We start from the raw sequence: 21,765 nt of genomic DNA on the forward strand, positions 1-21,765 counted from the left end.
ATCTTTCCAGGCTGGCTGGCATTGCTGGCACCATGGCTGGTTACAAGGCTTTCCATTCACATTTGTTGTTGCAATTGCCTTGCAACTTTTCAACCTCGGTGAAATACCCAACTGAGAGTGGGTACTAAATAGATAAGTTGGATTCTGCTCCTAAATACTTACCATGATGCCAGCAGCACCAAAACTTTCTGATGCCAACTTGAAGCTGCAATTAGCAAAAGGGTGGTTTTGGTAGGGCAATGCAGCCATGCAAACAAGAGATTACATCTGGAACAAAATAGCCCCTGCTTTCCCATCTCTCAGATCGCTGCACAGTGCCCACACCACGGGCAGTGTGATGGCAGCAGAAATGTGCAGTTCTGCCAGGGCTCATATACGGAATGGCCCGAGAAACCACGTTCCGCATCACTGGCACCACAACATGCCTCTCAATGGGCTCAACTGTGGCTGCTCCCTCATTCACATCCCCCAGCTCTTTGCTCTAGGTTGCTCTAAATCCCAGGAGGGTCCCACAGGGTGGTAGGAGGGGATGTGCAGCACAATGACCTCCCCTGACCCACTGTGGAGCAAGGGAGGGTGGGAGGAAAAGGCCATACCAATCTTGGCATAGTATTCATTGATGTATTCATTGTAGGCCATCTCCATCAAGCCATGACCCAGGTTGTAGTTCGGGAATACAAGGAAGCAGCTCTTCAGGTAGCTGTTCACCAGCTTCAAATCCTGTGGAGAATACAGCCATTAGAAACATCTGTGGGAACTGAGAGCACCTGGTGGGATCAGGATGGCTGTGAGCAGGAGTTTGCAGTAGAGACCTCCTGAGGTCCCATCCTGCCTGGCACCGCCTGGCAGCACCACCACCAGTTGCTGTGTGGGAGCCACAGGCTTTGTCACAGTGTTCTGGCTCCTTGTACCGTGCCAAGGGCATCTCCCCTCTCAGCAAGTTAAGGGAGGCATCTCCTCCCTTCCTGGTGGCCGCCACCTGAGCTGTGAAGCTCATACCTTGTCATGCTCAAATAGCTGCAGCAGGAACGTGGCAACAGTGGCTGTGATGCCAATGAAGAGGTTGATGACGATGAGGAAGACATAGGCGGAGCTGGGCACCTCAAACCAGAAGGAGGCAGGGTACATGATGGGGGTAATGGACCAGCTGGGGAGGCAAGCAGCAGGACTGCATGTGAGTGGGGCAGGAAAGGGACCGTGGCAACAACTAGCGAGCCGTGGGATCTCCCAGAGCCCATCTCCAAGCCCCATCCTCCCCAGGGTCTCCCAGCCCATAAGCCACAGAAACTGCAGAACAGAAACACAAGGCGGCCCCAGACCTGGATCCTGGTGCAGCCCCAGTGCAGATGGATACGCCATGGCTCACCCCCTGCCCTGCTCACCCCATCTCAGCAACATACCCATACAGCAGGAAGAGCGAGAGGACAGCAGGGAAGTTGGTGGGAGAGGTGTACGCTGGGAGGTCAAACACGAAGAGGATTATGATACAGCACGTGGCCGGCACCAGGTAGTTCAGCTGGAGAAGACAGAAACTTCAGTGACTGCCTGCCTGCTCAGCCCAGGGTGATCAACAGTGAAGCCATGTGCCCTGCTCACCATATCCCACACATAGTTGGCCAGCCAGTAGATGACAGGGTCACAGCCGCTCACAAACTGCAGGTGTTTGGCCTTGGTGGCCTTCTCAGCCACCAGGAACACCACAAAGCTGGCTGGCACAAAGGACATGGCCACGATGATGAAGATGGCAATCACCACATCTGTGCCTTGCAGGCTGCATCAGGAGCAAGGAGAAGAGCAGAGACACCATCACCCATCATTCTCAGCTGCCCGCCCTACTGCGAGACAGCCTCTGTGCACAGAACAGGGACTCCCGTGTCACATGTCCCTCCCCATGGTGCATGCACAGCAGAACCCTCAGCTTTCCCCTGCAAACCACAGCAGGGAGCTCCTTTCCATTCTACATGATGGCCACCCTCCCATGAACCAGCTCCCCACACGTACAGATAATCCAGGGACAGGCTGGCGCTGGTCTTGTTCATGGGATGGTTGGTGACTGTGATGCCTGCAGGACAAATAAATGTCGAAGTGTGAAAGCTGGCCTCAGCAGGATGAGCTTCCCTCTTTGCAGCTCAGAAGCAATGCAGCACTCTGAGGCCAAGCCCACCCTCTCACCAGCTGGCAAATAGCATCTTTCAGACAAGTCTGCAAACCCAGGAGGTATTGCCCCAGCCAGACCCTGCCTAGCCCAGACCCCAAGCCACATATAACCAAGGAGAGTGAGCCCTCTGCCCCAGCTGGGCATTAGCTTGCTTGGGCCAAGGGGGAACACTGCACTTTGGGGCCTTGTTGGGTCATGTCCTCAAGCTGTTCCTGCTGTGCTTCTGCCCTCAAAACTCCTTCAGGTTCTCACCATAGGCAGCAGGGTTGCCTTTGCTCTTGGGCAAGTTGGCTCTCAGGATGGCATTGTTGAGAGCGTTGAGGTAGGTGGGCATGCTGTGGTAGCCCTTGTTGTTGTAGAAGACCTATAGGAGCAGAGAAGAGTGGTGGGAGGCAGCAAGAGCTGGGCAAAGCCAGATATGCAGGACAGGATGGGGTCAGGTGGGACAGCCACAGGGTACTCCTGTGTTCATGGCTGCGAGGAAAGCAGGCCACTGCTGAGCCAGCGGGTCTGACCCGCTGTGGTGGGAGCGTTAGAAAGTGCTCCACGGTGAAAGAGCCCTGACAGACCCCTTAGTAGAAACCATGGCTGTAGAGCAGCTGATAAGTGGGCCCTGCTGTGCAGGTGGTGCTGTCCTCCTCCTTCCCATCATGCTGGGGCTGCTGCCACTCGCCCACATCCCAGGTGCCTCAGGGCTCAGCATGCTCCTACCTGGGCTGTTCTCCGGACTGCAATCTTGCGCACCATGGCAGGAGCTCTGGCCCCAAAGGAAGCTGGGATGGATTTCTGGACATTGCCAAAGGTGAGTGCTCCGTACCTGTGGGACAAAGCATGTCCAAAGAGTGACTACTGTACCCTGTGCTCAGGAATGGGGCCACACTCGACTGCACCCCTGGCTCCTGTCAGTGCCCCTGAGGGCCCCGCTCCCATCCATGGTGCTGGGTGGGACCCCCAGCCTCTCTCTTGCCTGTGCAGCCGGAAGCGGTCCGAGGTGTAGAGCAGGTACTCGGAGACGTTGCGCCCTGTGATGTCTGCCAGGATGTCCCCTGTCACCACCTTCATCTGTGGGGGGTGGCCCCCCACACCACTGGGGCAAGAGAAGCCAGTCCCCTGCATGGAGCACGTGCACTTGATGGGCTCATGGATGATGCGGGGCAGGGAGGGGGCAGAGGTGACAGTCTCTGTGGGATAGAGGAGGCAGTTTGTAGCCAGGCTCCTGGCAACAGTGGCTGTGGGGTGGCATAGGGCAGCCAGGACAAGAGGATCTGACAGGGAGCAGTGCTGTGGGGCCAGCACCAGCCCTGAAACAGGAGTGCAGCCAAGCAATGCTCTGCCATGGCCAGAGCAAGCTGCACCTGACCAACACTTGGATCTGCTCCTGCAGGAAAACACACTGCCCCACTGGAGATGAATTCCCAGCCCAGACTGACCTGCACACCAGGTGCAGGTGATACCTTTGATGGTAGAGAAGGTTGTGGAGTTCCAGGCACGCAGCAGGTCCTCATCCATTGAGACAGGGTAGTCAGAAGGTGCTGGGGATGGAGGTGGTGGCACGAAGTTGGAGAGCGGCAGGCCCTGGGTGAAGGAGTCAATACACATAGCATCAAAGTACTTAGCTGCCAGCATCTTGGACTCGTTGCTGTTGAGGTTCAGGGTCTGCATGGGCTGGTCCAGTGTGTTGTTGAAGGCTGTCTTGAGCACACAGGTGGCCCCTATGCCAGAGGGCAGGTGGAAGGTGTTCACCAGCTGCTGTGGGCTGGCATCAGGAGACAGTCTGAGGCTGCAGGGAAAGGAGTGTGTTAGGAGAAATGAGAAACAGAAGATTGGGGAGTTCCCACCATGTCCATCTTTTTCTGGGCAAGTCCCTGCAGCGTCAGTACATGCAGTGGCTGAAGGTGCACAGGCACTGTGACTGTACAGCCCTGGGTACCCACACAGCCCAGGACTGGCAAGAGTCAAGCTGCTGCTCACTGTCAGCATCAGGGCTGGCACCTCTCCATAGGGGAGGATAGAGGACACCGTGCATGGGGACAATGTGTTGACCAGGCTTTGCTCCAAGCCCAAGCCAGCTCCAGCACCAGACCTGCTCTGAGCTGCCCTCCCCTCACCACATGGAGGTCCTGGGGACAGGGTTGGAGAAGAGGATGCAGCTCTCACCGGTACTCACGCCGTTCCTCATTGGCATAAGGAATGAAATTGCCCTTGGGCTGGGTGTAGTTGTGGTACTGTGATGGGGAGAGGATGAGGGGTGGCAGGTCACCTGTGCAGATAAGGACATAAATCTGCTTGTGGCCTCAGCACCCTGCCACGTGGCCCCACACCCACAGACCTGCTGGCCAAACACCCTCAGGCCTTGGCCTCATCCCTTCTCTTCCCCCTCAGCATCACTGCTGGCCACACTAAGGCAGGCAGGAAAGGGCAGGTCAGTGAGACCCAGCTGCTGTGGGGGCAGCGGAGTGGGGCACATACTCTCCCTCCAAGCTGCTGCCAATGTAGAAGGTGAACACCCAGTCTGGGGCTGAGGCATGAGCCTGGGCCCTGGAAAGGGAATGGGACAAATACCCGTGTCCTCCCAAACCCAATGGGACAAGGGCTCGCAGGTACCTATTTCAGGAACAGAGAGTGCCACAGTCATGGCCACGCAGACAAAGAAGGCGGGCAGGAGGATCTGAGAGAAGAGGGCCTTGGTGTTGCGCTTGGCACAGTGGAAGCGTTTGACAATTAGTCCATGGAACTGGCGCAGCTTCAGCCATGAGCCCTCCAGCTTGAAGCTCCCCTGCCCAGCCAGGTCGTGGTCCTCTGCCTCCACATCAGCCTCTTGGTCTGCAGTGAGGGGACAGCAAAGAGGAGAGTGTGAGCCCAGAGGTCTCACACCTGTGAGTTCAGTGCCCTGGCACTGAACTGGGGACAGCCAACCTGAAGGGTCACTGAGCCATGGCACGACCATGGCATGAAGCAAGGTGGCTGGCTGGTTTTCTCTTGGCCCAAAATGGGAAACTGTGACAATAGTTTTTAAAGAACAAAACTGGTGCCTTTTGGCAGAACACCTCCATCTTCCCACTGGCTGCAGTCAGCCCAAAGTGGTTAGCATTGATCAGGAAGAGTGGGAACAGGTCACACGTGTAGGGACCCAGCAAGCACAGAGCTGGGACACGAAGAGCCCAGCTGCAGTGCCACGCTGCTGCTGCTCTGCCTCCCGCTGACCCAAATTCAGCAATGCTCAGAGCAATCTGCAGCCCTGGCAGGGGAGGGAGAGTGTCACAGCAATTAATTAATCATGACAAGAACTGGTGGGATAACCCAGAAAAGGATTTGTAAATAAAACAGTCGCCTTCAGGCTTCCGTCTGCATGCTCTGTGCTTGTGCAATTTGAGCATCCGGGCAGGGATGGCCTTGAACCTGTGCCAGGGGCTGGAGGGCAAAGTTGCTCTCTGGAAGACAACTCCACACTGGAGGGCCAAGAGTTGAAACTCAGCAGCTCAGCCATGGGGTCAGCGTGCCCTGTGCCGGACAGTGCTGCTGCCCCAGCGGCCACTAGCGCAAGCAGCATGTTAGTGAGTGAGTGTGCAGGTCAGCACCCCGGGATTCGAGAGAGACAAAGGGAAGGGCTAATGCAGGTGTGCCTCCACCTGCCCATGAGCCTGCCAACTCCGCATCTCAGCACGGGGTCCGCCAGCTCAGGGGCACAAACTCTGGCTAGAAGCATCAGTCTCCAGCCATCCCCCCCCAGCCACGTCCTCAGGCTGCAGACTCTGCACTTCCCCTTCTCTTTCTCTGCACAGGCTCCCTGGACACATCATCTGCTGGAACACAGGCTCAGCCCCATGGGGCTCAGCTGAGCCAGCACGGTCTCAATCTCCAGTGCACCAGGCACCATGTTCCTTGGAGAGCCAGCTCTGCTCCTGCCTTGGAGCAGCCATCTTCCCCGTCCCAGAGCACCTCCATCGTGGTGCACAAGCAGCACACCGCTGCACAGTACTACGAACCTTGCAGACTGATGTTATCAGGGTCCTGACGACTGTCAAACAATGGAGAGTAATCCCCAAAGAACTCGGAATAAGCCCCACCTTCATCACCCCGTACGGAGCCCACCGAGGAGACTGAATGCAGGGATGCCTGTGACTGTGCTAGCTTGGAGCAGGTCACCAGGTTGCTGAGCTCCACTTCGGGCTTCTCAGGCTCATCCACCTCAGCCAGTGGCTCCCTGTTGGCCTCTGGCTTCGGGTCCAGCTCAGGGAGGGGTGGCTGCAGGGCATCCTTCTTGGACTCCTTCATGTCTGGAAGAAGGGGAGCCGCTGCTGGTTGTGGCAGCCTTCGCTATGCCTCACCCAGCAGATCTGGTTCACAAACACAGGCTGCCCCTAGCTGGGTCAGCCCATGTGAAGGCACACAATGCCTTTACCTCACTGCCATGACCCCCTGCCAGAAGCACCACAAGCTCCCCAAAAGCCGTACCCGCATCGCTGTTCTCCAGGGACTGGTCTTCCTCAGATACTTTCAGGAACACCTCCTCAAGTGTGGTGTCCATCAGCCCAAAACTGGTGAGGTCCAGCTCCTCCAGGCTCTGCTCCAAGTGCTGTGGAAGAGAAAATGAGGAGGGCAGGAGGCTCCAGCACCGCTGCAGCTCCTCATGAGTGCTGGTGCCAGATGGGATCCCTGCCCCACACCAGCTGCTGTTGGCAATTACAGGTGATGCTCTTTGACAGAGCTGGAACAGGCTCAGTGCCATGTCCTGCCCCTCAAAAGCCCACTCACACATGCTCACATGCACATTTTCCCCATGTCTCACAGGGTGCTGTGCCCACTGGGCTCATGCCATGCCTCAACACTGACTCTATCCTTGTGCAGCCAGCAAGGTGGTGAGGTTGTGTGTGACGTGGGTACCTGGAAGAGCCTCTCGAAGCAGCCCTTCTTGACGGCCTCACTGGGCAAGATGTAGGAGAGCTCAGTGTTGGTATCTGAGATAAGGAGGCAGGAGGCCACGTACTTCTTGATGAACTGAGAGACGCGGGGCTCGGAGCAGGGGCTGACGGATGAGTGGCCTGGAGGACTGTGGGGCTGGCCGGGCTCTGTGGCAGAGGGGCAGCACTGGTCACTCCTCATCCAGCCTTCTACCAGGACCACCTCTCCCTTCCCATGCTATCCCCAGTGCCTTGGGGGATCCTTCTGCACTGATCACAGGGTGCTGTTGGCTTTCCAGCTGCCCCAGCTGTGCCATCTGGTCCTGAGTCCCATGGGGCACCACTGCCCATGTTGGGCATCAGCAGGCAGCCCCTAGTCTGGACCAGGATCAGAACCTGGGGGCAGTGCCTCCATGCAGGGTCTTTCTGGGGACCCAGAGGGAGAAACCAGGGCTGGGCAGTGCCACCTTCTGCATCACTGTGCTGTCCTGCTGTGCCCTCCACCTGGCCTATAGAGACTTGGGGTGGGAGCATTCAGGTTTTGACCTCTTGCTCCTTTCCCAGGCACAAAAAGGGCTGGTCCCATCTACTGATGCTCTGAACCATAGGTCCCACTGGGCCCACAAACCTGCACTGTTCCTGGTGTCCGACTGCTTCTTTACCACAGTCAGCTTGTAGCCATCACCATAGGTGCTCTTGAGGAAGAGTGGGGAGCCGCAGCACTTGAGCTTGCCATGGGAGATGATGGCAATGCGGTCGCCCAGCAGGTCAGCCTCATCCATGTGATGGGTGGACAGCAGGATGGTCCTCCCTGTGGCACAGAGTGTTAAGAGAAGGTGTGAGGTGGTGCCAGGGCTGCTGTATATTCTGCCTGCCCTACCAGGCACTGCTTTGGCATGGCATGCTGTCAGCATGTGTGGGGACTGAGGGCATGGAGCTGGCTGATCCTACAAGGATCTCACAGGGACCCCTGGCTCAGATGCAGAGGAGTCTGACCACCATACAAAGACAGATGTAGGGAGAGGTCATGCCACAGCTTGGGCTGGGAACCAGGAGAGGCATACCTGGTCCCTCTTAGGAGGACAGTGAGAGGTTCTCCCTCCACTCTTAAGCCTAAGCTCAGTTTTCTGCCCCATGCATGGCTCTGCCCTTCCCTGCTCACCTGGCTTGTATTTGAGGATGAGGTCCCAGATGGCTCTGCGCGCATACGGGTCAACTCCAGCTGTGGGCTCATCCAGGATCACAGCCCGCGACCCACCCACAAAGGCAATGGCCACTGACAGTTTTCTCTTCATGCCCCCTGAGAGGGTCTGCACTAAGGAATGGCGTTTGTTGGAGAGCTCCAGATCCTCAATCATCCTGGGAACAGGGACAGAAGCAGCAGACTGCTGGGGCCAGCCTGTGCCTGCAGGGAGCACGTCACCGCTCTTTCCCATGGCTCTTGGCAGTCAGGGCCACCCAGCTACAACCAAGCTATGAAAGGAACTTATGCCAGCCCAGTACCCCAAGTTTCCAGACACACTTGTTGGAGCTGCAGTAGGGGTGATCCCTGCTCCCAGACAACTCCCTGCAGGCACAGCCAACAGAGCGGGACCTGCTTCTGCAAAAGGTGCATATGTGGGCAAAAGGAGCTGGGGGTGCCTACTTGTCCATCTCCTTGCGGATCTCCTCCTCTGCCATGCTCTTGAGTTGTGAGTAGAACCAGAGGTGCTCTTCCACTGTCAGTCTGTCAAAGAGCACGTTGTGCTGGGGACACATGCCCAAGTTTTTCCGGATCTCATCCATCTCTGTCCGGATATCATGACCATAGATGGTAGCGGAGCCTGAGGTTGGTGGGAATAAGCCAGTCAGGATGGACCTGGATGGATGAAGAAAGGAACACAGTGAGGGACCTTGTGTACCTTCCTCTGTCTCCAGTCCCAATCTTCACTTCCCAGAGTATCTGCTGGGCCCTGGCAGAGCAGTATCAGTGCAGGGCTTTGCATTGGCCACCTCTTGCCCTTCCACACCACTCTCATACCCACACCACCTCCCTCTGGGCACAGCATCAGACATGGAGCCCAGTGAGGATGGCCATGTGACACCTTCCCAACTCATCACTGACCAGGACAAAGCCCATGGCTGAAACTCACATGGTGGTGGTCTTGCCTGCACCATTGTGCCCCAGGAAGGACACCACCTGGTTCTCATAGAGGTTGAGGCTCAGCTTGTTCAATGCCAGCTTCTTGTCGGTTTTGTAGACCTTGGTGAGCTTGTCAATGCAGACAACCAAGGGGAGGTGGGTCGGCTCCTCCTCGATGCCCCGTGTCTCCTCTGTCGTAAAAACAGGGTTCCTGGGGACAAATCTCCCCAGCTCCACCCTGGAGTGGCTGTGCTGGCTCCCAGCCCTTCCTGCTCTGAGCTGTGGGCAGCAGCCCCCAGGTATGCAGCACCAGGGATGCACGGGCAGCATGCTCACAACAGGGACCAAGCCCTAGAGCCTGGCTGCCACCCCTGCCTGCCAGCTTACCCAGCCTCCTGCTCTCCATGGCACAGGCCTGATCCTCCTCCATGATGCTGAGGCGTGTGGTGCGGGACCAGGGCCATGTCCACTCCCAGGTCTCCACTCGCCCGTTGCCCAGCCAGTAGGACTTCTGGAAGGGGAAGTACCAGGGCCGCGGCAGGCCGAACATGCCTGCAAGCACAACCCTGTGCAGTCAGGGCCACCTCTGCAGCGTGTCCAAATTCCCAGTGGGTGAGGGCAGGTGCCCCCAGGAAGACACACACAGGGGACCACAGAGGCACATTGTGCTGAATCTGGTTGTATCAGGGCTGAGCACAGGCAGGAAACAACAGCATCCCCAGTGAAGAGGTGCTCCAATGATGCCCCTGCCCACACATACCTGGGTGCACAGCCTCAATGTACCACGTGAGCACCCCGTACACCACGGTATCGATGATCAGCATCATCATGGACAGCAGGAGGTTGAAGTCATCTCCTTCCACAGGTGACTGGCTGAAGGTGTGCCACTGGATGCCCACACCAGCCACCTCGTACAGCGCAAAGTACTTGGAGCCCAGTCCAAACGCTGTGGTGGACATGAGAGACTGCAGGGAGGAGGAAAGGGCACGTCAGCAGGAGCCACATGCCAACTCTGGAGTAAATTTCCATCTGGCTTTGCCCCACCCAAACCCATGGAAATGCTTCCCACCCTGGGAGTCACCAGACCTCCTAGAGATGCCTCCAAAGTCCCATGGAGAGCCAGTTCACATGGGCACAGATCTGCCTAGGGGTCGGTGGCCCGTCAGTGAGATGTGGGATGCCCAGGACCAGTAGCTACACAGGGGACATAGGGTACCCACGGCAAAGCCTGGGCCAGGCACCTCCTGACAGCTGCACCCAACTCACCGCGATGCACTTCTCAAACGCTGTGATCTTATCATGAGCCACCTCCTCCCGGATGGCCACATACATGTAGGGCACGTAGCTGAGGAAATAGATGATGCCACCACAGGCAGAGGCCAGCTTGGCCTTGGAGTAGAGCACCGACACTAGGAAGCTACAGAGAGGACAGTGTCACATTGCCAGCCCCACTGCAAGGCAGAGGTGGCCCTGAAACCCCAAGGAACGGATTGGACCCAGCACGTCCCTCTGATTAGTAATGAGAGGGCCAAGGATGGAGGAACCCTCCAGCACCCAAACCAGGATCCTGCCCCACCAGGGTACTCCCCACACTGATTCTGTTGGTGTTGAGGTAATAAAGGCAACCCTCAAATTGCCTGGTTGGGGTGTCCCTCCCTCCACCAGCCCTTACCACCGGGTTCCCAGCACCCACACCCCAAGGCACAGGGACATTCCGCCAGGGACCTGGCACTGCTGGTGGACCCTGAGCCCACTGAGGGAGCCTGGAAACTCACCAAAACATGATGGTTGCTACAGCATAGATGGCAAGAAAGAGCCAGATGATGAGGACGTCGCTGTGCATCAGGACCTTGCCATACTTCAGGATGGCGGTGAGTGCTGTGACTGAGATGGAGAGCTGGACAAAGCCAGTGATGAACCAAGCTACCCAATGCACTGCATTGTTCAAGCCCATCATCTTCATCACCTGCAAAGCCGACACTGCTTAGCGAGGCTGTCCCCTATCCCACACATCCCCCAGCCCTTCACTCGCAGGGGCTAGAAGAGCTAATGGCAGCACTGAGGATCCAGGGTCTGGCTGCCTAGAGGCTCCGTTCCCTGCAGGGCTTCTACCAGGGATGCTCAGTAGAACCAGCTCTGCCCAGAGATGAACTGCAGCAGAGCTCTAGGAGGTGAGATCTGTGCCTGGGGCACCAGGAGTGCAGAGAGAGACGAGGTCCTGCAAAGGGTATCCCCATCCCAGCAGCAGCAGGCTGAGTGCCTCAGCACATGGCAGGATGTGCCACAATGGGGCTGCAGGCTGAGCTGGGGTCAGTGCTCTCCTGCAGGCCGCCTTGGCTGCTGAGGGTGGTTCTCTGAGACACTGGCCAGCTCAGCCTGGCACTATGCCTAGCAGCGCACTCTTGATGGCTTTAGAGCTCTTCCCTTATCAGGCAGGGCTCTAGGCTGCTGCTATCTAGGAACTACTGTTGGATAACATAGGGGGCAACTTGGCAGCAGAGCACAAGTTCCTGTGCCTGGGCTGCCCTGGGCAAACAGGCATGGAAGATAACTGCTCATCCCCAGGGATCTCCCCCACCATCCCCACCTCTTTCAGGCGATGTTCCTTCTCTGTCACAATATGCTGGATCATCATGGCCACTGAGTAAACCCAGGAGATCACCATGCACAGAGGCATCATATGCTCAATGACGAAGAGAAAGCTGGTGGAATGTAAGAAGAGAAGAGAGAGCTGGAGCCTGGGAAGACCCTAAGGACAGGCTACCAGACAGTGGAGGGGCTCTCCTGCCACCCAGGGACTATTACAGCCCTCAGCAGCTCCTCAGTGACCTGCAAGAGCTACTTGTCCCATCACCATTCAATATGTGAGGAAACTGAGACACAGGAGGGGAAAATGTTTCTCAGAGCTCCTCTAATGAGGAACACCTGTGCAGGCCCTCAGGTTCCAGCAGCCAAGCCTGCAGCACTGTGCAGACTATCCCAGTGCCCTGCCTACCCTGGTGTGGACAGGGCCCCTAGCACCTTCCTGCCCTGCAGGTTTGGGACTTCTCAGTGCTTCATTTACATCACTGCGCTCAATAACCACTGATGTGGTTACTATGTGCCACCCATTTACCACACTTCTCTTTGTTCTTCCTGAGTATTGCAACCTCTGAGATGCCCTGCAGCCATGAGTCCCTCATTTGAACTATGAACTGGGGAAAAAAATATTTCCCCATTTGCTTGGCTTGGGAGTTCAAGATACAGCATAACTGGTTGCTCGTCATTCCCAAGGCATTCTCCAGCCTTTCTAAGGCCTCCAGCCTTGTCTCTGTATCCCAGACGTGTCCTGGCTGATTCAGACTGGCTGATGGGAAGAGGGAAAGTCCTGCCCCTGCCCTTCCTTGCCCAGAGAAGTGTTACTCACTCATCACGGGTGTAACATGGATATGGGAACATCTGCACATAGTTGCCAGGTTCCACCACATCATGGCCAACAAACGTGTTGATGAGGGCACGCTCCATCATGTCTGGGGAGGAGGGGAGGCCAGGCTGAGTGGGCTGCACAGGCAGGGGCTGACGGGTAACCGGTCAGGCAGCTGGGACTCACCCTGGATCCAGACAAAGCCATAGAGGAAATAGAAGCGGCCTCCAGTGTTGGGACCAGGCCGCCAGTACGCCCGCCGGATCTCATTGGTCTTCTCGGTGAAGCTGGAATTCTGCCGGATCTTATACATGACATGCGGGGGCAGCGAGCCATCCTTGTTGGTCTGGAAGATCACACCTGTGGGCAGCAGAGAGGCAGACAGCCTGCTGAGATGGGCAGGGACACAGCGGGAGCCAAGATTCAGGGCTCAGCATGTCTCTGCCCAGAGCAAGGCAAGGGCTATGATGGCCGAGGATGGTCCTGGCACAGGATGTGGGGCCACTCTGACTGCAAGCAACCATGGTGAGCCAGGACAGTGGCCAGGACCAAGGGACAGCAGAGAGGGACAAAGAGCTGGCATGCTTGACCCATTCATTCATCCAGCACACAGACTGAGGTGGTCAACATCCCAGAGCCAGTGGCCCCAGGCCTGGGGCACAGCTTTGGATATGGTTTCAGGGACCCCTGTATAGGAGCTGGTTCCCAGGGACGCACTGGCAAAGACTGTGACATTGTCCTGGTAGGCCTGGTTCAGTGTGTAGTTGACGATGCTCTCCTCATCTGGGAAGCCCTTGAAGATGTCCACGCTGACCTGGAGGGATGGGACAGCCAGTGAGATCCTGCTGCCTCTCACAGGAGGTCTGAGCTCTTGGGCTCTGTAGAGTACAGCAAGGGGTGACAGGTGCTGCTCCAAGCTCCCGTGTGTCTACAGATGGGTGCAGCCTCACCTTGGCCATGAAGTGAACCCAGCCGCAGGCAGCATTATCAATGGTGTCCAGCTGCTGGAGCAGGACACTGGCATTGGGCAGGGAGAAGTTGCCATTGAGAAAGCTGTGCAGAAGGTCATTGTCGGAGACGTTCAGGATTTCTGGGTGCTTGCGGAGGTCAGTGGTGAACTGGAACAGGGCAGAAGAGTTGAGAGAGGGAGGTTGGAGCATCCCCCACCATTCAGTGCTGCCCCCATTGTGGACACAGATGGAACCAACACATTGCAGTGCTCCTTCTGGACATGGCAAGACAGCACCCAGTCTGAGCAGGGAGACAGCCTGGTCCTCACCAAGGCAGGCTGGGCACCCAGGAGCACCTCATAGACAGAAGTAGAGGGTACCTGAGGACACGACATCCCCTTTCTGCCCCTGGGACAAGCCAAGGCAGATTCAATCCCAGCACCACTCTACCTGCTGCAGCCAGCGGATGCGTCTCTGCAGCCTGCCCTCCTCCAGGTAGGTCCGGATCTCGGGGGAGATGTTCAGCCACACTTTGGCATAGTGGGTGACATTGCCCACAAAGGCAAAGGTCTCATTGGCCTGCAGGAGAGAGGTAATGCAGCTGGAGGAGGCAGGGCTGCTCACTGCCCAGGCTGCTGCTGCAGAGCACCCAGCAGCCATGAGGTCCCTATCCATCCCAAAGGCACCAGCTAGCAGCTGCCAGCCTCCTCCTGCTCAGCCCTACCATCACACAGTGCCTGTCTCACTAAGCCCATCTGGCAGGGCTGGCACATAGAGATGGACAGGCACCCGGCCTCTGTGCCCTCACCTTCAGGATGACCTTGTCCACTTCAGTACCCACAGGCGCATACAGGATTTTGGGGTTGCTGGTCATAAGATGCACAAGGAGGCCCAGGTTTCGCTGCTCCTTGCTGGTGAAGCCCAGAGAGCTCATGTTGCCCTGCTTCAGTGCCTCAGGTTCAATGGTCCTGCGAACACAGCCCAGGCTGCAAACCCCACACCAGCCCCACACCCCTCACTGAGGGCAGTCCCTGTGCAGGGCTCCCCCAGAATTTCCCCCAGCCATGGCACAAGGACATGGTGCAGCATCAACTGCTGCACGCTGTGAGGAGCACCTGGCCTAGGCTGTCCCCTGCTCCCATTCTCCTCCCAGGCCTCCTACCGGTTATTGCCACAGAGGATGGGCTGCAGCCCAGCCCAGAGCTGCACAAAGGCTGAGAACTGCCCCTGGGGGTTGTCACTGCCTGCCGGGTCCCCCCCGGCACCCTCCTCCTCTGTTGTGGTGTTGCTGGAAGTGGCATTTGCACTGGCCCAGCCAGTGCTGTTGGCTGTGGGCAGCGGAGCCTTGGTGGCACAGGCCCCCCTGGGCAGGAGCCTGGCCAGAGCTGAGAGGATGTCCATGTCACGGAGAACCTTCTCTATCTCTACGATGTCTTCCAGGAGTGTGCGGAGCCGGTGCTGGGCTGCTGTGCTGTTCACCTCATCCAGCTGCAGCTATGAGGACAAGCAGACAAGGGGTCACTGAAGCGGCCCTGCTCGCCTGCTGCCAGGGAAAGGGGGCCAAGGGGACCCCAAGTGATGCCATTTCCCCTTTCTTGGTTACAAGGCTGAAGCCGCATCCAGGACTCATCACAGCACATCTGCAGCAATCAGGCAGCAGGAACATGGCCAAATGCTGACAGGGTCTTGCTAGGGGACACGTGAGAGGCTAAGGGGTGGCCAAGGCATGTACTGAAGTACGTCTCAGAAACCTGGGCTGGCCGCAGGTCCCCACACAGCCCCAGGTGGTTGGAGAAAAGCAGTTTGGAACAGCCCTGCCCCACCACCCACCCCATGCCATGGGGCCATGGATGCTGGGCCCGGCTGGCGCTCACCTTGCTGACAATCTTGGGGGTGTCCATCTGGTCCCGCAGCTCAGCAGCCAGCTGAGCAAAGCGCTCCTCGCGAGCTGCCCGGCTGCCATTGCACGCCAGCACACGGTACGCCTGCAGCAGCGGCTGCTGGCTGGGAGCCACGCGCAGGAGGCGGCGCAGCGTCCCTGATCTCTGCTCACAGGTCAGCTGCTCCAGAACCGGAGCCGTGAAGAGGATGCGCTGTAGGGAGGGAAGTGTGGCTGAGCTGTTCGGGGCGGTGGGAGCACCACGGCTATGCCAGCACCTCCATGTGGCTCACTGCGGCCGGCTGCTCACCTCCATCTCAGCAACAAAGGCCTGGGGACTGTAGGAGCCAGTGGGGGCTGCAGCGGCACTGGCGAGGCCCAGGGCCTGGGACAGCAGATGGAGCAACGCCGGCCGCTGCAAGGCTGCAGAGGGGTCACGCAGGGCCCTGTGGACCAGCCCCTCCCGCAGGCTCTTCCAGCCACTGGGGAGGCTCTTCTGCAATAGGACCAATGGGGTAGATGGGCACTCCCCAGTGCCCCCTCCATCCCGAGCACATGAAAGCCCCCGCAGCACACATGTCCACAGTGGGGACAATGGGAGCATGCAGAACTGGGGTAGCACCATCCTTGGCACGTCACAGGGCTCTCTCCCCACAGCCAAAGGCACCTGGGGCCACAGGGGGTAATGATTTCCTCCTCCCTTCCTGACAGTGCCATCACCTTTTGCCACAGGAAATTGAGGCACAGGTATGAGCCTGCCTTGAGGGATCAGTGGCAGCACCAGGATGGAACCCTGGTGGCCCTAATGCCACTCTGTCCACCTTGACGGTGTCCCTACTCAGACAGATAACTTCACACAACCCTGCACGCAGAGCAGAGGGGATGTAGATGAGCTTGTCTCTGCCACATCCCCACACGCTCCTCACCTCCAGCTGTGCCATCTTCTCACGGCGTCCAAACCGATCCCACAGGTCTCGCTCATAAGTGTCATCAGGTGCCAAAGGAGAGGTCCCAAAGAGCAGGCGGTACACCTGAGCCAAGGACAGGAACAGGGCTGCTGAGTGTGCTGACAACAGAGAGAGCCCACTGCCGGCAGTGCCCCAGCATTGGGTAAATGGGACGACAGGGCAGGACAGCAGGAGTCCCACAGGTCTGGCAGCCAGGGCTCAGTCTGGGCCAGGATGTGCCCACCAGCTGCTGCAGCACCGAGCTCAGCAAAGCCCACACTGTCACTCACCTCCCGCAGGTCAACGCTGGAGCCCAGGAGCAGCTCGGCTGTGCCATTGGGGAGGGACAAGTTCTGTGTGAGAAAGCGGTGCAGTTCCCCCCGATCCTTAGCAGCCCACCCCAGTGTGAAACCAGATCCTGTCAAGGAGCAAAGCAGGGGCTGAGAGCAGTCCATGAGCAGCCAAGACGTAGGACATAGAGCCAGCCCTGCCACAAGGGCCTGTGGCTAGGCACTGCCATATCGCTGGGTGCCCACTGCAGGGACCCCCCTACTGACCTGCCTGGTTGCTGAAGTGGGTCTCCATGGAGCTGGGCTCACTGCTGCTGAGGGCCTCCAGGCGCCGGCGCAGGGATTCCAGCTCCTCCTCTAGGCCTGGGTGCTCTGGGTCAAACAAGTTGCTCTGCTCCACCACCTCAGTGAGGTGCTCCAGGAGCTGTGTCACCCTGCAGGGAGCAGAGTACCATGCAGCATCAGGTGTGGGATGCATGCAACCTGAGGGGATGAGCCCTTCAGGTGCACTGTGCAGCTGCACATCAAATCTGTGCATGTGCCAGGAATGCAGGGGACAGAGCCAGTAATCCCAGGTGTGGCCAGGGCCACCTCCTTCCTCCTCCCCAAATGCTGCCACTGGAAGTGCAGGGAAATGAATGGGCTTAGGTGTCCCCTGAGGACAAGGGACTCTGTACCCAAACACTTCTAAGGATGCTCACTGCTGCAAGTTCTCATGCAGAATGCAGTTCAATGTCACCGATGGGAAAATGGGTAAACCATGCAAAGGTGTGCATTCGAGTGTGTGTGTGCATGTGTGTGCATGGGCATGTACAGGACCAAGAAGAGCATGGCAATGCATGACTCACGTGGAGTTGGAGTACTGCAGGAAGCCAAACTCATCGCGCTGGCCGTCGGGACACAGGGACTGCATGACAGGCAGGATCCCGGCTGAGGTGAGTGGGGCCGCCGTGTAGAAAGCTGGAGCCAGTAAGAGCGTAGAAGAGGCAAGGGAAGGCAGGGGCAGGAAGGAGGAGAGGCAAGGGCAGGCAGGGGCCACCAGGGAGACAGACACTTAGTTCAGAAAGAAGCATACACTGCATCTGGTGAGGCCCAGGGGAAGGTTGGGCAGCCAAGCTCAGAAGTCTGCAGCCCATGGCGGCTGTCCCACCAGCAGCTCCTTGGGGCTGGGGGCAGCAGCTCCTGCCTGCCACCAGGGCCACCCAGCTCCACCCAACAGCCCGTGCCTGCTCCCCTCTGAGTGGCAGTGGCCACCCGGCCCCAAGACAATGCTGACTTCTGATGCTTGCCTAGCAGGGTGCTGCCAACCTCCCCCAGCCTCACAGCTGCTCTTGTTAGTAACCTCAGAAGCACCGCTGGATTTCCAGAGGAAGAGAAGGAGGAAGAATACAACAGGAAAGAATTGGCCCCCAGAGCTTCCCAGGTCCCCCAGGCCCTCTTGAGACCCATCCTCCTCCCCACCCGGCTGCCCCGATGTGTGGCTGCTGGAGATGAGAAATGGAGACACGGTAAAGGGGGAGATGGAGAAAACAAGGAGCAGCAAGGAGACAGCAAACAGGAACCTGGCCAGGGATGAGCTCTCACCAGCCGCAGCCTCCCCCAGTCCTTCCTGGGCAGGGGAAGCCTGGCAGCCCTTCCTGAGGGGGACCCAAGGTAGTCACTGGGCAGGGACAGGGGTCGTGCAAGAGGGGTGAGTCCCAGCCCCAGTGCCCCAGTTAGAGGCAGATCAGTGTGGTTAGCACAGCCATGACAGGAGGGCTGGTGAAGGTGGGCTTGTGTGCACAGACAGGGCCAGTTCAGGGCAGATGGGGCCAGTCAGAGCATGGAGCCACAGGCTGGATAGGCCCCATGTTAGCAGTCATGCCACAGAGAGGTGACAACAGCATCACTCGGGAGGCATCCCACTGTCCCTATGGCTGCTTCCAACAGTGCCATGTCCCAGCTCCATCCCAGAGCTTAGAGGCTGGGACAGGGACCTGGTGGCAGGGGACTACAGCTGCCTGCAGCCTGGCTGCTTCGGGGGTGAGCACAGACACATCTGGGCAACCAAAAGCTGCACTGGAATCTGCAGGCAGCAGAGTTTGCCCCAGGAGAGATGGGGGAGGGATCTGCCTGTTCTGGGAGGCCCTGTGCAGCCCAGCCTACCAGGGTCACAGCTGCCAGTGGCCCCAAGTTCCCTCTGACTCAGTCTGGGCCAGTAACAAAAACCCACTGCAGGCAGCAGCAGAAGGGCTCTGGGCACAGCAGCTCGAGCTCATCTTCACCAGCCAGGGAAAGAAGGCAAGAGGTTTACAGAGGTGCTGATTAGACCAGAGTGAGCTGATCCCAATCGGGCTCTGTCTCCCCAAAACTCCTGGCTGGCAAAGGCAGGGGAGGGGGAGAGGCACCCACCCATCCAACCAACTTACAGACTGGAGCATGCAGCAGAGGCATGGAGGGCAGGCAGGCAGGGATGATGGTGGGAAAGAAAAAGAAAACATGAGAGAAAAAGAAAGAAAAAACAAACCAAAAAACACAACACAGAGTGCACATCAGCACTGGGGCAGGAACCAAGGCAGCACCCATCACTGCCCTCCACTGGGATTCCCTTGCTGGCACGTGCTGAAACAAAGGCTCACGCTTTGTCATGCAGGAACACAGCCACCAGCTCCTGGCACCTCTGCCTGGCCCTGCAGCAGCCAACTCCAAGCATCTTGCTGCCACACAGTCCTCCTCCTGGTGGCATGGCCCCATGACCTCCAGCTGCACATCTCCAGGGCACCTTGAGTTCCTGCCCCATCCATTGCTGGCTTTGCCTCAGCCTGGCAAGCCTCTGAACCTGCACAGCTGTGTGCAGGGCTACATGCAGAGCACAACCCCTGCCCCTCCCCAGAATTCCCCCAGCTGCTCCCTAGGAACTCAGGGCACTGCAGCTGTCCTGGCACCACCCAGCTCCAGCACCCCTCTACCTGCAGAAGTGCCTCCAGGCAGAGACAAAAAAAGCCCTGCTCGTGGCATCTGGAGGCTGCTTCACCCCTTGGTTGGGAATGCCTCTGGCTCTCTAATCCCACCATTCTGGTACGCAGCTCCTCCTCTACACTGACCCCCCAGAGGCTTCAAGGGATCCCTGCCAGCTGTCAGCATCCTCCTCAGCCCCAGGCTGTCCCAGGGGGCTGGAACAGCTCCCCAGTGTCCCCATCCTTCCCCCAGGTGTGGATGCCCTGGGCACCACCTGTTTACACGCACCTTCCTTCACGGGGATGGTCGGCTTCTTCTGCCTCAGCCCCAGAAGGATGAAGAAGAGCACCAGCGGGATGAAGATCTCGAAGGCCAGCACCCACTGCAGATGACACAAAGCAGGTGGACCGTGATGCTCGTGGCCAGGACCCCATTGCCAGGAGGAATGTGGGCATCACCAGGTTGGCAGTCCTGGGAACACCCCCTGCTTGTGCCCCAGTGCAGTACAGCACTATGCCCATGTCCTGCACCACAGCTCTGCCAGAGATGAACAGGGCTACACGCACCTGTACCTCTCCAACTGCCCACCCCATCCTGCCAGGGGCACCGCAGGGTAGGAGCACATCGCGCTGGTGGGCCCCTGGTAGATGGGCAACAGCTGGGCAGGATTTCCACCAGCAGCATATGGTGAATCACAGCAAATCCTCAGGAATCCCTGACCCCAATAGCACAAGCGGCCCAGGCTGGGCTCTGTGCCCAGAGGCCCTGGGGAAAGGCACCAACACCTTCATCTGTCCGCAGATGCAGGCACAGCTACTGCAGGTTTGCACCAGGAGTGCCGAGACCACACCGCAGTACTACTGCTGCTCTGCACTGCAAGACAATGGGAAACACCACATCTGGGGGAACTGAGACAGGCATGAGGTAAGCCAACCTCCACCTACTCCAGGACTGGACCAGACCCCAGGTGACCTATGCAGAAAGGGCAGCCTCACATCATGACTTAGGACACATCAGATATGCTGGAGAGCAGCAAAGCCCCACCATGCTCAGCCTGGTGCTGCGTGGCCATGCCGGCTGGGTCACAGGGCACCTGGGCTGGGCCATCCTCCTGCTCTCTTGGCCTCATCACAGCGTGTGGCCATGGCTACTTCCATGGGTGCTGCCCACAACATTCCCAGCCCATCCTGTGAAGCCTCTCCACTGCCCACTCCGTGCTGGGAACCAGATCTGGGAAAAAGAAGGTAATGGAGGAACAAGGTCTGGAGCAGGTGGGAATGGAAGATGCCCCAGGAAGGAGGCCAGGCTGCCTGGGAGCAGTGCCAGGGCCAGGGGATCCCTGTTTGTGCAGTAACCCTGGTCCCACGCACCATTCCTACTGTCACTGTCCCTGTGCTGGAGGCTGGCAGGGGCATCCTGACCTGCCCTGCCCATGGTCCAGCTGCCACAGGCTGCCTGCACCCCTCCCTGCCTGTTGCCTGTTTACCAGGCACACAATGGCATCTCTGTGTGCAGATGGGTGCGGGTCCGTTCCTCCGCCGCCCCCCCAGCACCCTGCACTGGGCCCGTACCAGGCGGGGCTCCTTTGGAGGCTGGTCCTTGTTGGCAAAAGGAGGGGCCTGTTTGTTGTGTGTTTTAAAGCAGGTCGTTGACCTCCTGCTCAGCTCCTTCCCTGGATCAAACCAGAAATGGGTCTGTGCAGCAAAGCCCTCCCTCATCCCCATCCCAGCACCAGGCATTCACTTGGGGGGCAGGCAGGAGGGGGCCTGCTTACAGGAAGGACACTGCTCCAGCACAACCTCAGTCTGTGCTAAGGGGAGGCAGACAGCAGGGCCACCTGCCACTGGTCACCACCTATGGGCATGGGACACTGCAGGGCAAAGGGAGCACGTATCATATTGGGACTGCCCAGGTGCTGGGCACCAGGGGAAAGGATTTGCTTGACCTCTGACCCAGGGAGCAGGGAGGCAGCAATGTCCTGCTGCCCAACTTTTATGGCTGAAGAAAGCATTTTGATGGCACCAAACCTTAATCACCGCATTGCCAAATGCTGACTTACTGCAAACACGGAGTTATAGCTGACCCTTGTGAGAAGGGTATCACAGAGCTCAGCACCTCCAGGGTAGTACTCAGAGCTGGGCAAACCCACAGCCCCCAAGAGGGGGTGGTGACCCACAG

General features: G+C 58.2%; 1 protein-coding gene across 2 annotated transcripts in view; it reads right to left on the reverse strand.

Annotated features, from left to right (window-relative positions):
- Positions 1 to 21,765, reverse strand: part of ABCA2 (ATP binding cassette subfamily A member 2) — a 30,281-nt gene that overhangs the window by 6,064 nt on the left and 2,452 nt on the right. Inside the window, exons 2-38 of one of the 2 annotated variants that reach the window (XM_072353151.1) lie at positions 19,876 to 19,969; positions 17,499 to 17,610; positions 16,918 to 17,084; positions 16,651 to 16,778; positions 16,340 to 16,444; positions 15,724 to 15,909; positions 15,409 to 15,627; positions 14,697 to 15,028; positions 14,343 to 14,502; positions 13,985 to 14,113; positions 13,535 to 13,702; positions 13,302 to 13,398; positions 12,771 to 12,944; positions 12,588 to 12,690; positions 11,769 to 11,883; positions 10,957 to 11,147; positions 10,448 to 10,598; positions 9,942 to 10,146; positions 9,569 to 9,733; positions 9,192 to 9,372; positions 8,705 to 8,917; positions 8,222 to 8,418; positions 7,688 to 7,870; positions 7,043 to 7,227; positions 6,614 to 6,734; positions 6,226 to 6,435; positions 4,763 to 4,981; positions 4,316 to 4,418; positions 3,613 to 3,938; positions 3,126 to 3,339; positions 2,870 to 2,975; positions 2,411 to 2,522; positions 2,002 to 2,062; positions 1,597 to 1,771; positions 1,401 to 1,516; positions 1,000 to 1,147; positions 597 to 720 (exon numbers count right to left, since the gene is read on the reverse strand). In XM_072353151.1, coding sequence (XP_072209252.1) covers positions 597 to 720; positions 1,000 to 1,147; positions 1,401 to 1,516; positions 1,597 to 1,771; positions 2,002 to 2,062; positions 2,411 to 2,522; positions 2,870 to 2,975; positions 3,126 to 3,339; positions 3,613 to 3,938; positions 4,316 to 4,418; positions 4,763 to 4,981; positions 6,226 to 6,435; positions 6,614 to 6,734; positions 7,043 to 7,227; positions 7,688 to 7,870; positions 8,222 to 8,418; positions 8,705 to 8,917; positions 9,192 to 9,372; positions 9,569 to 9,733; positions 9,942 to 10,146; positions 10,448 to 10,598; positions 10,957 to 11,147; positions 11,769 to 11,883; positions 12,588 to 12,690; positions 12,771 to 12,944; positions 13,302 to 13,398; positions 13,535 to 13,702; positions 13,985 to 14,113; positions 14,343 to 14,502; positions 14,697 to 15,028; positions 15,409 to 15,627; positions 15,724 to 15,909; positions 16,340 to 16,444; positions 16,651 to 16,778; positions 16,918 to 17,084; positions 17,499 to 17,610; positions 19,876 to 19,969 — 5,995 coding nt within the window. Of the gene's footprint in view, positions 1 to 596; positions 721 to 999; positions 1,148 to 1,400; positions 1,517 to 1,596; positions 1,772 to 2,001; positions 2,063 to 2,410; positions 2,523 to 2,869; positions 2,976 to 3,125; positions 3,340 to 3,612; positions 3,939 to 4,315; positions 4,419 to 4,762; positions 4,982 to 6,144; positions 6,436 to 6,613; positions 6,735 to 7,042; positions 7,228 to 7,687; positions 7,871 to 8,221; positions 8,419 to 8,704; positions 8,918 to 9,191; positions 9,373 to 9,568; positions 9,734 to 9,941; positions 10,147 to 10,447; positions 10,599 to 10,956; positions 11,148 to 11,768; positions 11,884 to 12,587; positions 12,691 to 12,770; positions 12,945 to 13,301; positions 13,399 to 13,534; positions 13,703 to 13,984; positions 14,114 to 14,342; positions 14,503 to 14,696; positions 15,029 to 15,408; positions 15,628 to 15,723; positions 15,910 to 16,339; positions 16,445 to 16,650; positions 16,779 to 16,917; positions 17,085 to 17,498; positions 17,611 to 19,875; positions 19,970 to 21,765 lie in introns of both variants that reach the window. The other variant, XM_072353150.1, reaches the window with a different exon arrangement.

This window comes from Excalfactoria chinensis, chromosome 18, assembly GCF_039878825.1.
Source record: "Excalfactoria chinensis isolate bCotChi1 chromosome 18, bCotChi1.hap2, whole genome shotgun sequence".
Lineage (NCBI taxonomy): Eukaryota > Metazoa > Chordata > Aves > Galliformes > Phasianidae > Excalfactoria > Excalfactoria chinensis.